General features: G+C 50.2%; 1 protein-coding gene across 1 annotated transcript in view; it reads right to left on the minus strand.

The window, feature by feature from the left end:
* Window positions 1-17,172, minus strand: part of DNAI1 (dynein axonemal intermediate chain 1) — a 292,217-nt gene that overhangs the window by 148,253 nt on the left and 126,792 nt on the right. The window contains exon 19 of the mRNA XM_083155454.1: window positions 9,365-9,464. Within this exon, the coding sequence (XP_083011580.1) occupies window positions 9,365-9,464 (100 nt within the window). The remainder of the gene's footprint in view (window positions 1-9,364; window positions 9,465-17,172) is intronic.

The raw sequence follows: 17,172 nt of genomic DNA on the forward strand, positions 1-17,172 counted from the left end.
TACAGGAGTACGCTTGTGCACCCCCCCCCCCCCCATACCCAATTACATGCTCCCTCTCTCCCGGAATACGGTGTGAGGTTATCAGACTCACTGTAAATCTGTAATTACTATATTTTATTAGGTGTAGTAATTAATGTACTATTTTAGTCCGTCGGTACCCTCATATTCCCCATATCTGTGTGTACCATAGTATTAGATGCTGTTAAGCAAATCTGGTCGGACAGGAAATAACCTTGTGGTGAATTCTTTCCTGGGTATGTCCAATTACCATACTTTTGTTCCTGCTATCAACAGGAAATGTTCACAGGGGGTAATCAGGACATAACCAAATTACCTTAATTGTATTTACACTCCTTTGTGCCTTTCTGGACTCTAGTAGACTCTTTGGGGCCTGACCCAGCAGGGGGGGGGCAGCAGCAGTACCTGGGAGGGGGGATAAACCTGACTCTTGAATCCACCAATCGAGATCGAGTGCAAGCCCACTGATGGTATGGAGACGCGTGGGAAATTAGAAGTTTTTAAAGATGACTTGCACACAAGCCAGGAGGGAGATTGATGGACTGTCCTGGACTAAGAGGTTATGCTCTGTCTAGGTATCGTGTGGACTTATCTGCTATCACTGCTGTGTGGAGGAGTGATAGTTTTGTGCTTTGGAACTGCTGCTACAAGGACTGCCATTGGACTGCTACCCGATAACGTTTATATGCTACATTTGAATCTTTTTCCTGTCTTCATCTACTTTCGTGTGCTGTGATAAAAATAAACCATATTTTGGTTTCATCTGCTCGGTGTCTGAGTGATTGACGAATCCCGTATCCTCACATACGGATTAGATGGGCTGCAGACAGGGCCGAGATGCGGTGCTGGCAGCCACTAGGCACAGGTATTATCCCTACAGAGGTGCGGTGTAACCACAGGAGTACGCTTGTACACCCCCCCCCTCCCCCCATACCCCATTACATGCTCCCTCTCTCCCGGAATACAGATTAGATGGGCTGCAGACAGGGCCAAGGTGCGGTGCTGGCAGCCACTAGGCACAGGTATTATCCCTACAGATGTGCGGTGTAACCACAGGGGTACGCTTGTGCACCCCCAATACCCCATTACATGCTCCCTCTCTCCCGGAATACAGATTAGATGGGCTGCAGACAGGGCCGAGGTGCGGTGCTGGCAGCCACTAGGCACGGGTATTATCCCTACAGATGTGCGGTGTAACCACAGGAGTACGCTTGTGCACCCCCCCCTCCCACCCCCCCCATACCCCATTACATGCTACCTCTCTCCCGGAATACAGATTAGATGGGCTGCAGACAGGGCCGAGGTGCGGTGCTGGCAGCCACTAGGCACAGGTATTATCCCTACAGATGTGCGGTGTAACCACAGAAGTACGCTTGTACACCCCCCCCCCATACCCTATTACATGCTCCCTCTCTCCCGGAATACAGATTAGATGGGCTGCAGACAGGGCCGAGGTGCGGTGCTGGCAGCCACTAGGCACAGGTATTATCCCGAAAAAAAGGGGGGGGCGTCACGAGGGTGACTACAAGGGAACATGCGTACGGTTTTTGGGGCACACTTGAGTGTGCGGTGCTGGCAGCCACTAGGCACAGGTATTACCCCTACAGATGTGCGGTGTAACCACAGGAGTACGCTAGTGCACCTCCCCACCCATACCCCATTACATGCTCCCTCTATCCCGGAATACGGATTAGATGGGCTGCAGACAGGGCCGAGGTGCGGTGCTGGCAGCCACTAGGCACAGGTATTATCCCTACAGATGTGCGGTGTAACCACAGGAGTACGCTTGTGCACCCCCCCCCCCTTACCCCATTACATGCTTCCTCTCTCCCGGAATACGGATTAGATGGGCTGCAGACAGGGCAGAGATGCGGTGCTGGCAGCCACTAGGCACAGGTATTACCCCTACAGATGTGCGGTGTAACCACAGGAGTACGCTTGTGCACCCCTTCCCCCCCCATACCCCATTACATGCTCCCTCTCTCCCGGAATACAGATTAGATGGGCTGCAGACAGGGCCGAGGTGCGGTGCTGGCAGCCACTAGGCACAGGTATTATCCCTACAGAGGTGCGGTGTAACCACAGGAGTACGCTTGTGCACCCCCCCATACCCCATTACATTCTCCCTCTCTCCCGGAATACGGATTAGATGGGCTGCAGACAGGGCCGAGGTGCGGTGCTGGCAGCCACTAGGCACAGGTATTATTCCTACAGATGTGCGGTGTAACCACAGGAGTACGCTTGTGCACCACCCCACCCCCATATCCCATTACATGCTCCCTCTCTCCCGGAATACGGATTAGATGGGCTGCAGACAGGGCCGAGGTGCCACTGGACACAGGTATTATCCCTACAAATGTGCAGTGTAACCACAGGAGTACGCTTGTACACCCCCCCCCCCCATACCCTATTACATGCTCCCTCTCTCCCGGAATACAGATTAGATGGGCTGCAGACAGGGCCGAGGTGCGGTGCTGGCAGCCACTAGGCACAGGTATTATCCCTACAGATGTGCGGTGTAACCACAGGAGTACGCTTGTGCACCCCCCCCCCCCCCCCCCATACCCCATTACATGCTCCCTCTCTCCCGGAATACGGATTAGATGGGCTGCAGACAGGGCCGAGGTGCGGTGCTGGCAGCCACTAGGCACAGGTATTACCCCTACAGATGTGCGGTGTAACCACAGGAGTACGCTAGTGCACCCCCCCCCCCCCCCCATACCCCATTACATGCTCCCTCTCTCCCGGAATACGGATTAGATGGGCTGCAGACAGGGCCGAGGTGCGGTGCTGGCAGCCACTAGGCACAGGTATTATCCCTACAGATGTGCGGTGTAACCACAGGAGTACGCTTGTTCACCCCCCCCCCCATACCCCATTACATGCTCCCTCTCTCCCGGAATACGGATTAGATGGGCTGCAGACAGGGCCGAGGTGCGGTGCTGGCAGCCACTAGGCACAGGTATTATCCCTACAGATGTGCGGTGTAACCACATGAGTACGCTTGTGCACCCCCCCATACCCCATTACATGCTCCCTCTCTCCCGGAATACGGATTAGATGGGCTGCAGACAGGGCCGAGGTGCGGTGCTGGCAGCCACTAGGCACGGGTATTATCCCTACAGATGTGCGATGTAACCACAGGAGTACGCTTGTGCACCCCCCCTCCCACCCCCCCATACCCCATTACATGCTCCCTCTCTCCCGGAATACGGATTAGATGGGCTGCAGACAGGGCCGAGGTGCGGTGCTGGCAGCCACTAGGCACGGGTATTATCCCTACAGATGTGCGATGTAACCACAGGAGTACGCTTGTGCACCCCCCCCTCCCACCCCCCCCATACCCCATTACATGCTCCCTCTCTCCCGGAATACGGATTAGATGGGCTGCAGACAGGGCCGAGGTGCGGTGCTGGCAGCCACTAGGCACGGGTATTATCCCTACAGATGTGCAATGTAACCACAGGAGTACGCTTGTGCACCCCCCCCTCCCACCCCCCCCCATACCCCATTACATGCTCCCTCTCTCCCGGAATACGGATTAGATGGGCTGCAGACAGGGCCGAGGTGCGGTGCTGGCAGCCACTAGGCACAGGTATTATCCCTACAGATGTGTGGGGAGTACGCTTGTGCAGCCCCCCCCCCCCCCCCCCCATACCCCATTACATGCTCCCACAGCCTGAGATTCCCCTGGACACACTAAAGCTCCATTGCTTCCAGCTTCATTAGTTCCAGCACATGGTGGGGATTATTAGAGAGGATCTCTCAGACAGCCCCAACCAGACTCACATCTATACCTGGAGACGCTGCAGAGGTGGGTGAGATGGTGTAATCACATCAGAGAGGTCTCTGGCCTGTAATATTGGGTTATAGGCGGTGTATGAATATTACTGCTAGACTAAACCTAATCATCTTTATGAAGCTCATGATGAAGAAGTGTCAGTTATCAGCAGTGTCAGTTATCAGCAGTGTCAGTTATCAGCAGATAGCCAGCCCTCCGAGACTCCGCTCACACAACTTCCAACCCTCTCATTCCCACTAACTGCACCACAAGCTGAAAGTACAGCCGTATCTGTTAGTGCGGTACGGTGGAGTGCATGGCGCCATACCGATAATGACACAATAACCACAGGAGTCACATGACGTTACAGAGTGACTCCATGACAAGTACAGGGGCGCAGGACCCCCCACACAGGAATATGGGATCCCACTGAGAGTCTACATTAGTACTGCCAGGAACAGGGGCGCAGGACCCCCCCCCCCACAGGAATATGGGATCCCACTGAGAGCCTACATTAGTACTGCCAGGAACAGGGGCGCAGGACCCCCCCACACAGGAATATGGGATCCCACTGAGAGTCTACATTAGTACTGCCAGGAACAGGGGCGCAGGACCCCCCCCCCACAGGAATATGGGATCCCACTGAGAGCCTACATTAGTACTGCCAGGAACAGGGGCGCAGGACCCCCCACACAGGAATATGGGATCCCACTGAGAGCCTACATTAGTACTGCCAGGAACAGGGGCGCAGGACCCCCCACACAGGAATATGGGATCCCACTGAGAGTCTACATTAGTACTGCCAGGAACAGGGGTGCAGGACCCCCACACAGGGTAATGGGATCCCACTGAGAGCCTACATTAGTACTGCCAAGAACAGGGGTGCAGGACCCCCCACACAGGAATATGGAATCCCACTGAGAGTCTACATTAGTACTGCCAGGAACAGGGGCGCAGGACCCCCCACACAGGAATATGGGATCCCACTGAGAGCCTACATTAGTACTGCCAGGAACAGGGGCGCAGGACCCCCCACACAGGAATATGGGATCCCACTGAGAGCCTACATTAGTACTGCCAGGAACAGGGGCGCAGGACCCCCCACACAGGAATATAGGATCCCACTGAGAGTCTACATTAGTACTGCCAGGAACAGGGGCGCAGGACCCCCCCACACAGGAATATGGGATCCCACTGAGAGCCTACATTAGTACTGCCAGGAACAGGGGCGCAGGACCCCCACACAGGAATATGGAATCCCACTGAGAGTCTACATTAGTACTGCCAGGAACAGGGGCACAGGACCCCCCCCACAGGATAATGGAATCTCACTGAGAGTCTACATTAGTACTGCCAGGAACAGGGGAGCAGGACCCCACACACAGGAATATGGGATCCCACTGAGAGTCTACATTAGTACTGCCAGGAACAGGGGAGCAGGACCCCACACACAGGAATATGGAATCCCACTGAGAGTCTACATTAGTAGTGCCAGGAACAGGGGAGCAGGACCCCCCACACAGGAATATGGGATCCCACTGAGAGTCTACATTAGTACTGCCAGGAACAGGGGCGCAGGACCCCCCACACAGGAATATGGGATCCCACTGAGAATCTACATTAGTACTGCCAGGAACAGGGGCGCAGGACCCCCCACACAGGAATATGGGATCCCACTGAGAGCCTACATTAGTACTGCCAGGAACAGGGGCGCAGGACCCCCCACACAGGAATATGGGATCCCACTGAGAGCCTACATTAGTACTGCCAGGAACAGGGGCGCAGTACCCCCCACACAGGAATATGGGATCCCACTGAGAGTCTACATTAGTACTGCCAGGAACAGGGGCGCAGGACCCCCCACACAGGAATATGGGATCCCACTGAAAGTCTACATTAGTACTGCCAGGAACAGGGGCGCAGTACCCCCCACACAGGGTAATGGGATCCCACTGAGAGCCTACATTAGTACTGCCAAGAACAGGGGTGCAGGACCCCCCACACAGGGTAATGGGATCCCACTGAGAGTCTACATTAGTACTGCCAGGAACAGGGGCGCAGGACCCCCCACACAGGAATATGGAATCCAACTGAGAGTCTACATTAGTACTGCCAGGAACAGGGGCGCAGGACCCCCCACACAGGAATATGGGATCCCACTGAGAGCCTACATTAGTACTGCTAAGAACAGGGGAGCAGGACCCCCACACAGGATAATTGGATCCCACTGAGAGCCTACATTAGTACTGCCAGGAACAGGGGCGCAGGACCCCCCCCCCCACAGGAATATGGGATCCCACTGAGAGTCTACATTAGTACTGCCAGGAACAGGGGCGCAGGACCCCCCCACACAGGAATATGGGATCCCACTGAGAGCCTACATTAGTACGGCCAGGAACAGGGGCGCAGGACCCCCCACACAGGAATATGGGATCCCACTGAGAGCCTACATTAGTACTGCCAGGAACAGGGGCGCAGGACCCCCCACACAGGATAATGGGATCCCACTGAGAGTCTACATTAGTACTGCCAGGAACAGGGGCGCATGACCCCCCACACAGGAATATGGAATCCCACTGAGAGTCTACATTAGTACTGCCAGGAATAGGGGTGCATGACCCCCCACACAGGAATATGGAATCCCACTGAGAGTCTACATTAGTACTGCCAGGAACAGGGGTGCAGGACCCCCCACACAGGAATATGGAATCCCACTGAGAGTCTACATTAGTACTGCCAGGAACAGGGGCGCAGGACCCCCCCACACAGGAATATGGGATCCCACTGAGAGTCTACATTAGTACTGCCAGGAACAGGGGTGCAGGACCCCCCACACAGAATAATGGGATCCCACTCAGAGTCTACATTAGTACTGCCAGGAACAGGGGCGCAGGACCCCCCACACAGGAATATGGGATCCCACTGAGAGTCTACATTAGTACTGCCAGGAACAGGGGCGCAGGACCCCCACACAGGAATATGGGATCCCACTGAGAGCCTACAGTAGTACTGCCAGGAACAGGGGCGCAGTACCCCCCACACAGGGTAATGGGATCCCACTGAGAGTCTACATTAGTACTGCCAGGAACAGGGGCGCAGGACCCCCCACACAGGAATATGGGATCCCATTGAGAGTCTACATTAGTACTGCCAGGAACAGGGGCGCAGGACCCCCCACACAGGATAATGGGATCCCACTGAGAGCCTACATTAGTACTGCCAGGAACAGGGGCGCAGGACCCCCCACACAGGATAATGGAATCCCACTGAGAGTCTACATTAGTACTGCCAAGAACAGGGGCGCAGGACCCCCACACAGGAATATGGGATCCCACTGAGAGCCTACAGTAGTACTGCCAGGAACAGGGGCGCAGTACCCCCCACACAGGGTAATGGGATCCCACTGAGAGTCTACATTAGTACTGCCAGGAACAGGGGCGCAGGACCCCCCACACAGGAATATGGAATCCAACTGAGAGTCTACATTAGTACTGCCAGGAACAGGGGCGCAGGACCCCCCACACAGGAATATGGGATCCCACTGAGAGCCTACATTAGTACTGCTAAGAACAGGGGAGCAGGACCCCCACACAGGATAATTGGATCCCACTGAGAGCCTACATTAGTACTGCCAGGAACAGGGGCGCAGGACCCCCCCCCCCACAGGAATATGGGATCCCACTGAGAGTCTACATTAGTACTGCCAGGAACAGGGGCGCAGGACCCCCCCACACAGGAATATGGGATCCCACTGAGAGCCTACATTAGTACGGCCAGGAACAGGGGCGCAGGACCCCCCACACAGGAATATGGGATCCCACTGAGAGCCTACATTAGTACTGCCAGGAACAGGGGCGCAGGACCCCCCACACAGGATAATGGGATCCCACTGAGAGTCTACATTAGTACTGCCAGGAACAGGGGCGCATGACCCCCCACACAGGAATATGGAATCCCACTGAGAGTCTACATTAGTACTGCCAGGAATAGGGGTGCATGACCCCCCACACAGGAATATGGAATCCCACTGAGAGTCTACATTAGTACTGCCAGGAACAGGGGTGCAGGACCCCCCACACAGGAATATGGAATCCCACTGAGAGTCTACATTAGTACTGCCAGGAACAGGGGCGCAGGACCCCCCCACACAGGAATATGGGATCCCACTGAGAGTCTACATTAGTACTGCCAGGAACAGGGGTGCAGGACCCCCCACACAGAATAATGGGATCCCACTCAGAGTCTACATTAGTACTGCCAGGAACAGGGGCGCAGGACCCCCCACACAGGAATATGGGATCCCACTGAGAGTCTACATTAGTACTGCCAGGAACAGGGGCGCAGGACCCCCACACAGGAATATGGGATCCCACTGAGAGCCTACAGTAGTACTGCCAGGAACAGGGGCGCAGTACCCCCCACACAGGGTAATGGGATCCCACTGAGAGTCTACATTAGTACTGCCAGGAACAGGGGCGCAGGACCCCCCACACAGGAATATGGGATCCCATTGAGAGTCTACATTAGTACTGCCAGGAACAGGGGCGCAGGACCCCCCACACAGGATAATGGGATCCCACTGAGAGCCTACATTAGTACTGCCAGGAACAGGGGCGCAGGACCCCCCACACAGGATAATGGAATCCCACTGAGAGTCTACATTAGTACTGCCAAGAACAGGGGCGCAGGACCCCCACACAGGAATATGGGATCCCACTGAGAGCCTACAGTAGTACTGCCAGGAACAGGGGCGCAGTACCCCCCACACAGGGTAATGGGATCCCACTGAGAGTCTACATTAGTACTGCCAGGAACAGGGGCGCAGGACCCCCCACACAGGAATATGGGATCCCATTGAGAGTCTACATTAGTACTGCCAGGAACAGGGGCGCAGGACCCCCCACACAGGATAATGGGATCCCACTGAGAGCCTACATTAGTACTGCCAGGAACAGGGGCGCAGGACCCCCCACACAGGATAATGGAATCCCACTGAGAGTCTACATTAGTACTGCCAAGAACAGGGGCGCAGGACCCCCCACACAGGAATATGGGATCCCACTGAGAGCCTACATTAGTACTGCCAGGAACAGGGGCGCAGGACCCCCACACAGGGTAATGGAATCCCACTGAGAGTCTACATTAGTACTGCCAGGAACAGGGGCGCAGGACCCCCCACACAGGAATATGGGATCCCATTGAGAGTCTACATTAGTACTGCCAGGAACAGGGGCGCAGGACCCCCCACACAGGAATATGGAAAATCCCCCAGTACACAGACAGGGTCCGGCATGACGGGCTGACAATTGGGAATCTGACCCCTGGTATGCCGATAGGGGGAAGAAAACAAAGCAGCCCCTTGTGGGCTTCGCTAAGAGGGTTGTGGAACCCCCATGAGAAGGAGTAGCCCCTGTAAATCGTGATCCCAGCTGTCGGGTATTTAACAGTTGGGATATCGATGATGTCGGTATACTGACCATGAGGATCCCAGGATATGTCAGGTCCTCATATGGCACCCACACAGACTATGGCGGCCACATATACAGTACTGTAAGATTCCCATACCTTTCCATCAGAGGTGACCGCTGCAAACACGGTGGAGGAATAGGGGGCCCAGGCCACATCTCCCACTGCTGAGTTCAGGTCAAACACAAACATCGGTGTCCTGGGGAGAACAATCATGGTCAGTGTCAGCGCTGGTAATCACCCGTCACCTATACTTATTACTATGGTAGTGCCGCACACGTATACACAGTGACACAATGTCACACACCATAGTATACACAACAGAGGGACATGGAGGAATCAGAGTACATGTAACAGGACAGGAGAACAATCATGGTCAGTGTCAGCGCTGGTAATCATCCGTCACCTATACTTATTACTATGGTAGTGCCGCACACATACACAGTGACACAATGTCACACACCATAGTATACACAACACTGGGACATGGAGGAATCAGAGTACATGTAACAGGACAGGAGAACAATCAGTGTCAGCGCTGGTAATCATCCGTCACCTATACTTATTACTATGGTAGTGCCGCACACATATACACAGTGACACAATGTCACACACCATAGTATACACAACACTGGGACATGGAGGAATCAGAGTACATGTAACAGGACAGGAGAACAATCAGTGTCAGCGCTGGTAATCATCCGTCACCTATACTTATTACTATGGTAGTGCCGCACACGTATACACAGTGACACAATGTCACACACACCATAGTATACACAACACTGGGACATGGAGGAATCAGAGTACATATTACAGGACAGGAGAACAATCAGTGTCAGCGCTGGTAATCATCCGTCACCTATACTTATTACTATGGTAGTGCCGCACACATATACACACAGTGACACAATGTCACACACCATAGTAAACACAACACTGGGACATGGAGGAATCAGAGTACATGTAACAGGACAGGAGAACAATCAGTGTCAGCGCTGGTAATCATCCGTCACCTATACTTATTACTATGGTAGTGCCGCACACATACACAGTGACACAATGTCACACACCATAGTATACACAACACTGGGACATGGAGGAATCAGAGTACATATAACAGGACAGGAGAACAATCAGTGTCAGTGTCAGCGCTGGTAATCATCCGTCACCTATACTTATTACTCTGGTAGTGCCGCACACGTATACACAGTGACACAATGTCACACACACCATAGTATACACAACACTGGGACATGGAGGAATCAGAGTACATATTACAGGACAGGAGAACAATCAGTGTCAGCGCTGGTAATCATCCGTCACCTATACTTATTACTATGGTAGTGCCGCACACATATACACACAGTGACACAATGTCACACACCATAGTAAACACAACACTGGGACATGGAGGAATCAGAGTACATATAACAGGACAGGAGAACAATCAGTGTCAGCGCTGGTAATCATCCGTCACCTATACTTATTACTATGGTAGTGCCGCACACATATACACAGTGACACAATGGCACACATCATAGTATACACAACACTGGGACATGGAGGAATCAGAGTACATATAACAGGACAGGAGAACAATCAGTGTCAGTGTTGGTAATCACCCGTCACCTATACTTATTACTATGGTAGTGCCGCACACGTATACACAGTGACACAATGTCACACACCATAGTATACACAACACTGGGACATGGAGGAATCAGAGTACATGTAACAGGACAGGAGAACAATCAGTGTCAGCGCTGGTAATCATCCGTCACCTATACTTATTACTATGGTAGTGCCGCACACATATACACAGTGACACAATGTCACACAGCATAGTATACACAACACTGGGACATGGAGGAATCAGAGTACATGTAACAGGACAGGAGAACAATCAGTGTCAGTGTCAGCGCTGGTAATCATCCGTCACCTATACTTATTACTATGGTAGTGCCGCACACATATACACAGTGACACAATGTCACACAGCATAGTATACACAACACTGGGACATAGAGGAATCAGAGTACATGTAACAGGACAGGAGAACAATCATGGTCAGTGTCAGTGCTGGTAATCATCCGTCACCTATACTAATTACTATGGTAGTGCCGCACACATATACACAGTGACACAATGTCACACACCATAGTATACACAACACTGGGACATGGAGGAATCAGAGTACATGTAACAGGACAGGAGAACAATCAGTGTCAGTGTCAGCGCTGGTAATCATCCGTCACCTATACTTATTACTATGGTAGTGCCGCACACATATACACAGTGACACAATGTCACACATCATAGTATACACAACGCTGGGACATGGAGGAATCAGAGTACATGTAACAGGACAGGAGAACAATCAGTGTCAGCGCTGGTAATCATCCGTCACCTATACTTATTACTATGGTAGTGCCGCACACGTACACAGTGACACAATGTCACACACACCATAGTATAGACAACACTGGGACATGGAGGAATCAGAGTACATGTAACAGGACAGGAGAACAATCAGTGTCAGTGTCAGCGCTGGTAATCATCCGACACCTATACTTATTACTATGGTAGTGCCGCACACATATACACAGTGACACAACGTCACACACCATAGTATACACAACACTGGGACATAGAGGAATCAGAGTACATGTAACAGGACAGGAGAACAATGAGTGTCAGTGTCAGCGCTGGTAATCATCCGACACCTATACTTATCACTATGGTAGTGCCGCACACATATACACAGTGACACAATGTCACACACCATAGTATACACAACACTGGGACATGGAGGAATCAGAGTACATATAACAGGACAGGAGAACAATCAGTGTCAGCGCTGGTAATCATCCGTCACCTATACTTATTACTATGGTAGTGCCGCACACATATACACAGTGACACAATGTCACACATCATAGTATACACAACACTGGGACATGGAGGAATCAGAGTACATGTAACAGGACAGGAGAACAATCAGTGTCAGCGCTGGTAATCATCCGTCACCTATACTTATTACTATGGTAGTGCCGCACACATATACACAGTGACACAATGTCACACAGCATAGTATACACAACACTGGGACATGGAGGAATCAGAGTACATGTAACAGGACAGGAGAACAATCAGTGTCAGCGCTGGTAATCATCCGTCACCTATACTTATTACTATGGTAGTGCCGCACACGTACACAGTGACACAATGTCACACATCATAGTATACACAACACTGGGACATGGAGGAATCAGAGTACATGTAACAGGACAGGAGAACAATCAGAGTCAGTGTCAGCGCTGGTAATCATCCGTCACCTATACTTATTACTATGGTAGTGCCGCACACATATACACAGTGACACAATGTCACACAGCATAGTATACACAACACTGGGACATGGAGGAATCAGAGTACATGTAACAGGACAGAAGAACAATCAGTGTCAGTGTCAGCGCTGGTAATCATCCGTCACCTATACTTATTACTATGGTAGTGCCGCACACATATACACAGTGACACAATGTCACACAGCATAGTATACACAACACTGGGACATGGAGGAATCAGAGTACATGTAACAGGACAGGAGAACAATCAGTGTCAGTGTCAGCGCTGGTAATCATCCGTCACCTATACTTATTACTATGGTAGTGCCGCACACATATACACAGTGACACAATGTCACACACCATAGTATACACAACACTGGGACATGGAGGAATCAGAGTACATGTAACAGGACAGGAGAACAATCAGTGTCAGTGCTGGTAATCATCCGACACCTATACTTATTACTATGGTAGTGCCGCACACATATACACAGTGACACAATGTCACACACCATAGTATACACAACACTGGGACATGGAGGAATCAGAGTACATGTAACAGGACAGGAGAACAATCATGGTCAGTGTCAGCGCTGGTAATCATCCGTCACCTATATTTATCACTATGGTAGTGCCGCACACATATACACAGTGACACAATGTCACACATCATAGTATACACAACACTGGGACATGGAGGAATCAGAGTACATGTAACAGGACAGGGGAACAATCAGTGTCAGCGCTGGTAATCATCCGTCACCTATACTTATTACTATGGTAGTGCCGCACACATATACACAGTGACACAATGTCACACATCATAGTATACACAACACTGGGACATGGAGGAATCAGAGTACATGTAACAGGACAGGAGAACAATCAGTGTCAGCGCTGGTAATCATCCGTCACCTATACTTATTACTATGGTAGTGCTGCACACATATACACAGTGACACAATGTCACACACCATAGTATACACAACACTGGGACATAGAGGAATCAGAGTACATGTAACAGGACAGGAGAACAATCATGGTCAGTGTCAGCGCTGGTAATCATCCGTCACCTATACTTATTACTATGGTAGTGCCGCACACATATACACAGTGACACAATGTCACACAGCATAGTATACACAACACTGGGACATGGAGGAATCAGTACATGTAACAGGACAGAAGAACAATCATGGTCAGTGTCAGCGCTGGTAATCATCCGTCACCTATACTTATTACTATGGTAGTGCTGCACACATATACACAGTGACACAATGTCACACACCATAGTATACACAACACTGGGACATAGAGGAATCAGAGTACATGTAACAGGACAGGAGAACAATCAGAGTCAGCGCTGGTAATCATCCGTCACCTACACTTATTACTATGGTAGTGCTGCACACATATACACAGTGACACAATGTCACACACCATAGTATACACAACACTGGGACATAGAGGAATCAGAGTACATGTAACAGGACAGGAGAACAATCATGGTCAGTGTCAGCGCTGGTAATCATCCGTCACCTATACTTATTACTATGGTAGTGCCGCACACATATACACAGTGACACAATGTCACACAGCATAGTATACACAACACTGGGACATGGAGGAATCAGTACATGTAACAGGACAGAAGAACAATCATGGTCAGTGTCAGCGCTGGTAATCATCCGTCACCTATACTTATTACTATGGTAGTGCTGCACACATATACACAGTGACACAATGTCACACACCATAGTATACACAACACTGGGACATAGAGGAATCAGAGTACATGTAACAGGACAGGAGAACAATCAGAGTCAGCGCTGGTAATCATCCGTCACCTACACTTATTACTATGGTAGTGCCGCACACATATACACAGTGACACAATGTCACACAGCATAGTATACACAACACTGGGACATGGAGGAATCAGTACATGTAACAGGACAGAAGAACAATTATGGTCAGTGTCAGCGCTGGTAATCATCCGTCACCTATACTTATTACTATGGTAGTGCCGCACACGTACACAGTGACACAATGTCACACACACCATAGTATAGACAACACTGGGACATGGAGGAATCAGAGTACATGTAACAGGACAGGAGAACAATCAGTGTCAGCGCTGGTAATCATCCGTCACCTATACTTATTACTATGGTAGTGCCGCACACGTATACACAGTGACACAATGTCACACACCATAGTATACACAACACTGGGACATGGAGGAATCAGAGAACATGTAACAGGACAGGAGAACAATCATGGTCAGCGCTGGTAATCATCCGTCACCTATACTTATTACTATGGTAGTGCCGCACACGTATACACAGTGACACAATGTCACACACCATAGTATACACAACACTGGGACATAGAGGAATCAGAGTACATGTAACAGGACAGGAGAACAATCAGAGTCAGCGCTGGTAATCATCCGTCACCTACACTTATTACTATGGTAGTGCTGCACACATATACACAGTGACACAATGTCACACACCATAGTATACACAACACTGGGACATAGAGGAATCAGAGTACATGTAACAGGACAGGAGAACAATCATGGTCAGTGTCAGCGCTGGTAATCATCCGTCACCTATACTTATTACTATGGTAGTGCCGCACACATATACACAGTGACACAATGTCACACAGCATAGTATACACAACACTGGGACATGGAGGAATCAGTACATGTAACAGGACAGAAGAACAATCATGGTCAGTGTCAGCGCTGGTAATCATCCGTCACCTATACTTATTACTATGGTAGTGCTGCACACATATACACAGTGACACAATGTCACACACCATAGTATACACAACACTGGGACATAGAGGAATCAGAGTACATGTAACAGGACAGGAGAACAATCAGAGTCAGCGCTGGTAATCATCCGTCACCTACACTTATTACTATGGTAGTGCCGCACACATATACACAGTGACACAATGTCACACAGCATAGTATACACAACACTGGGACATGAAGGAATCAGTACATGTAACAGGACAGAAGAACAATTATGGTCAGTGTCAGCGCTGGTAATCATCCGTCACCTATACTTATTACTATGGTAGTGCCGCACACGTACACAGTGACACAATGTCACACACACCATAGTATAGACAACACTGGGACATGGAGGAATCAGAGTACATGTAACAGGACAGGAGAACAATCAGTGTCAGCGCTGGTAATCATCCGTCACCTATACTTATTACTATGGTAGTGCCGCACACGTATACACAGTGACACAATGTCACACACCATAGTATACACAACACTGGGACATGGAGGAATCAGAGAACATGTAACAGGACAGGAGAACAATCATGGTCAGTGTCAGCGCTGGTAATCATCCGTCACCTATACTTATTGCTATGGTAGTGCCGCACACATATACAAAGTGACACAATGTCACACATCATAGTATACACAACACTGGGACATGGAGGAATCAGAGTACATATAACAGGACAGGAGAACAATCAGTGTCAGCGCTGGTAATCATCCGTCACCTATACTTATCACTATGGTAGTGCCGCACACGTATACACAGTGACACAATGTCACACACCATAGTATACACAACACTGGGACATGGAGGAATCAGAGTACATGTAACAGGACAGGAGAACAATCAGTGTCAGTGTTGGTAATCATCCGTCACCTATACTTATTACTATGGTAGTGCCGCACACGTATACACAGTGACACAATGTCACACACCATAGTATACACAACACTGGGACATGGAGGAATCAGAGTACATGTAACAGGACAGGAGAACAATCAGTGTCAGTGTTGGTAATCATCCGTCACCTATACTTATTACTATGGTAGTGCCGCACACATATACACAGTGACACAATGTCACACATCATAGTATACACAACACTGGGACATGGAGGAATCAGAGTACATGTAACAGGACAGGAGAACAATCAGTGTCAGCGCTGGTAATCATCCGTCACCTATACTTATTACTATGGTAGTGCCACACACATATACACAGTGACACAATGTCACACACCATAGTATACACAACACTGGGACATGGAGGAATCAGAGTACATGTAACAGGACAGGAGAACAATCAGTGTCAGCGCTGGTAATCATCCGTCACCTATACTTATTACTATGGTAGTGCCGCACACATATACACAGTGACACAATGTCACACAGCATAGTATACACAACACTGGGACATGGAGGAATCAGAGTACATGTAACAGGACAGGAGAACAATCAGTGTCAGCGCTGGTAATCATCCGTCACCTATACTTATTACTATGGTAGTGCCGCACACATATACACAGTGACACAATGTCACACAGCATAGTATACACAACACTGGGACATGGAGGAATCAGAGTACATGTAACAGGACAGGAGAACAATCAGTGTCAGCGCTGGTAATCATCCGTCACCTATACTTATTACTATGGTAGTGCCGCACACATATACACAGTGACACAATGTCACACACCATAGTATACACAACACTGGGACATGGAGGAATCAGAGTA

The sequence above is a fragment of the Crinia signifera genome, chromosome 1 (genome assembly GCF_055691185.1).
Source record: "Crinia signifera chromosome 1, ASM5569118v1, whole genome shotgun sequence".
NCBI lineage: Eukaryota > Metazoa > Chordata > Amphibia > Anura > Myobatrachidae > Crinia > Crinia signifera.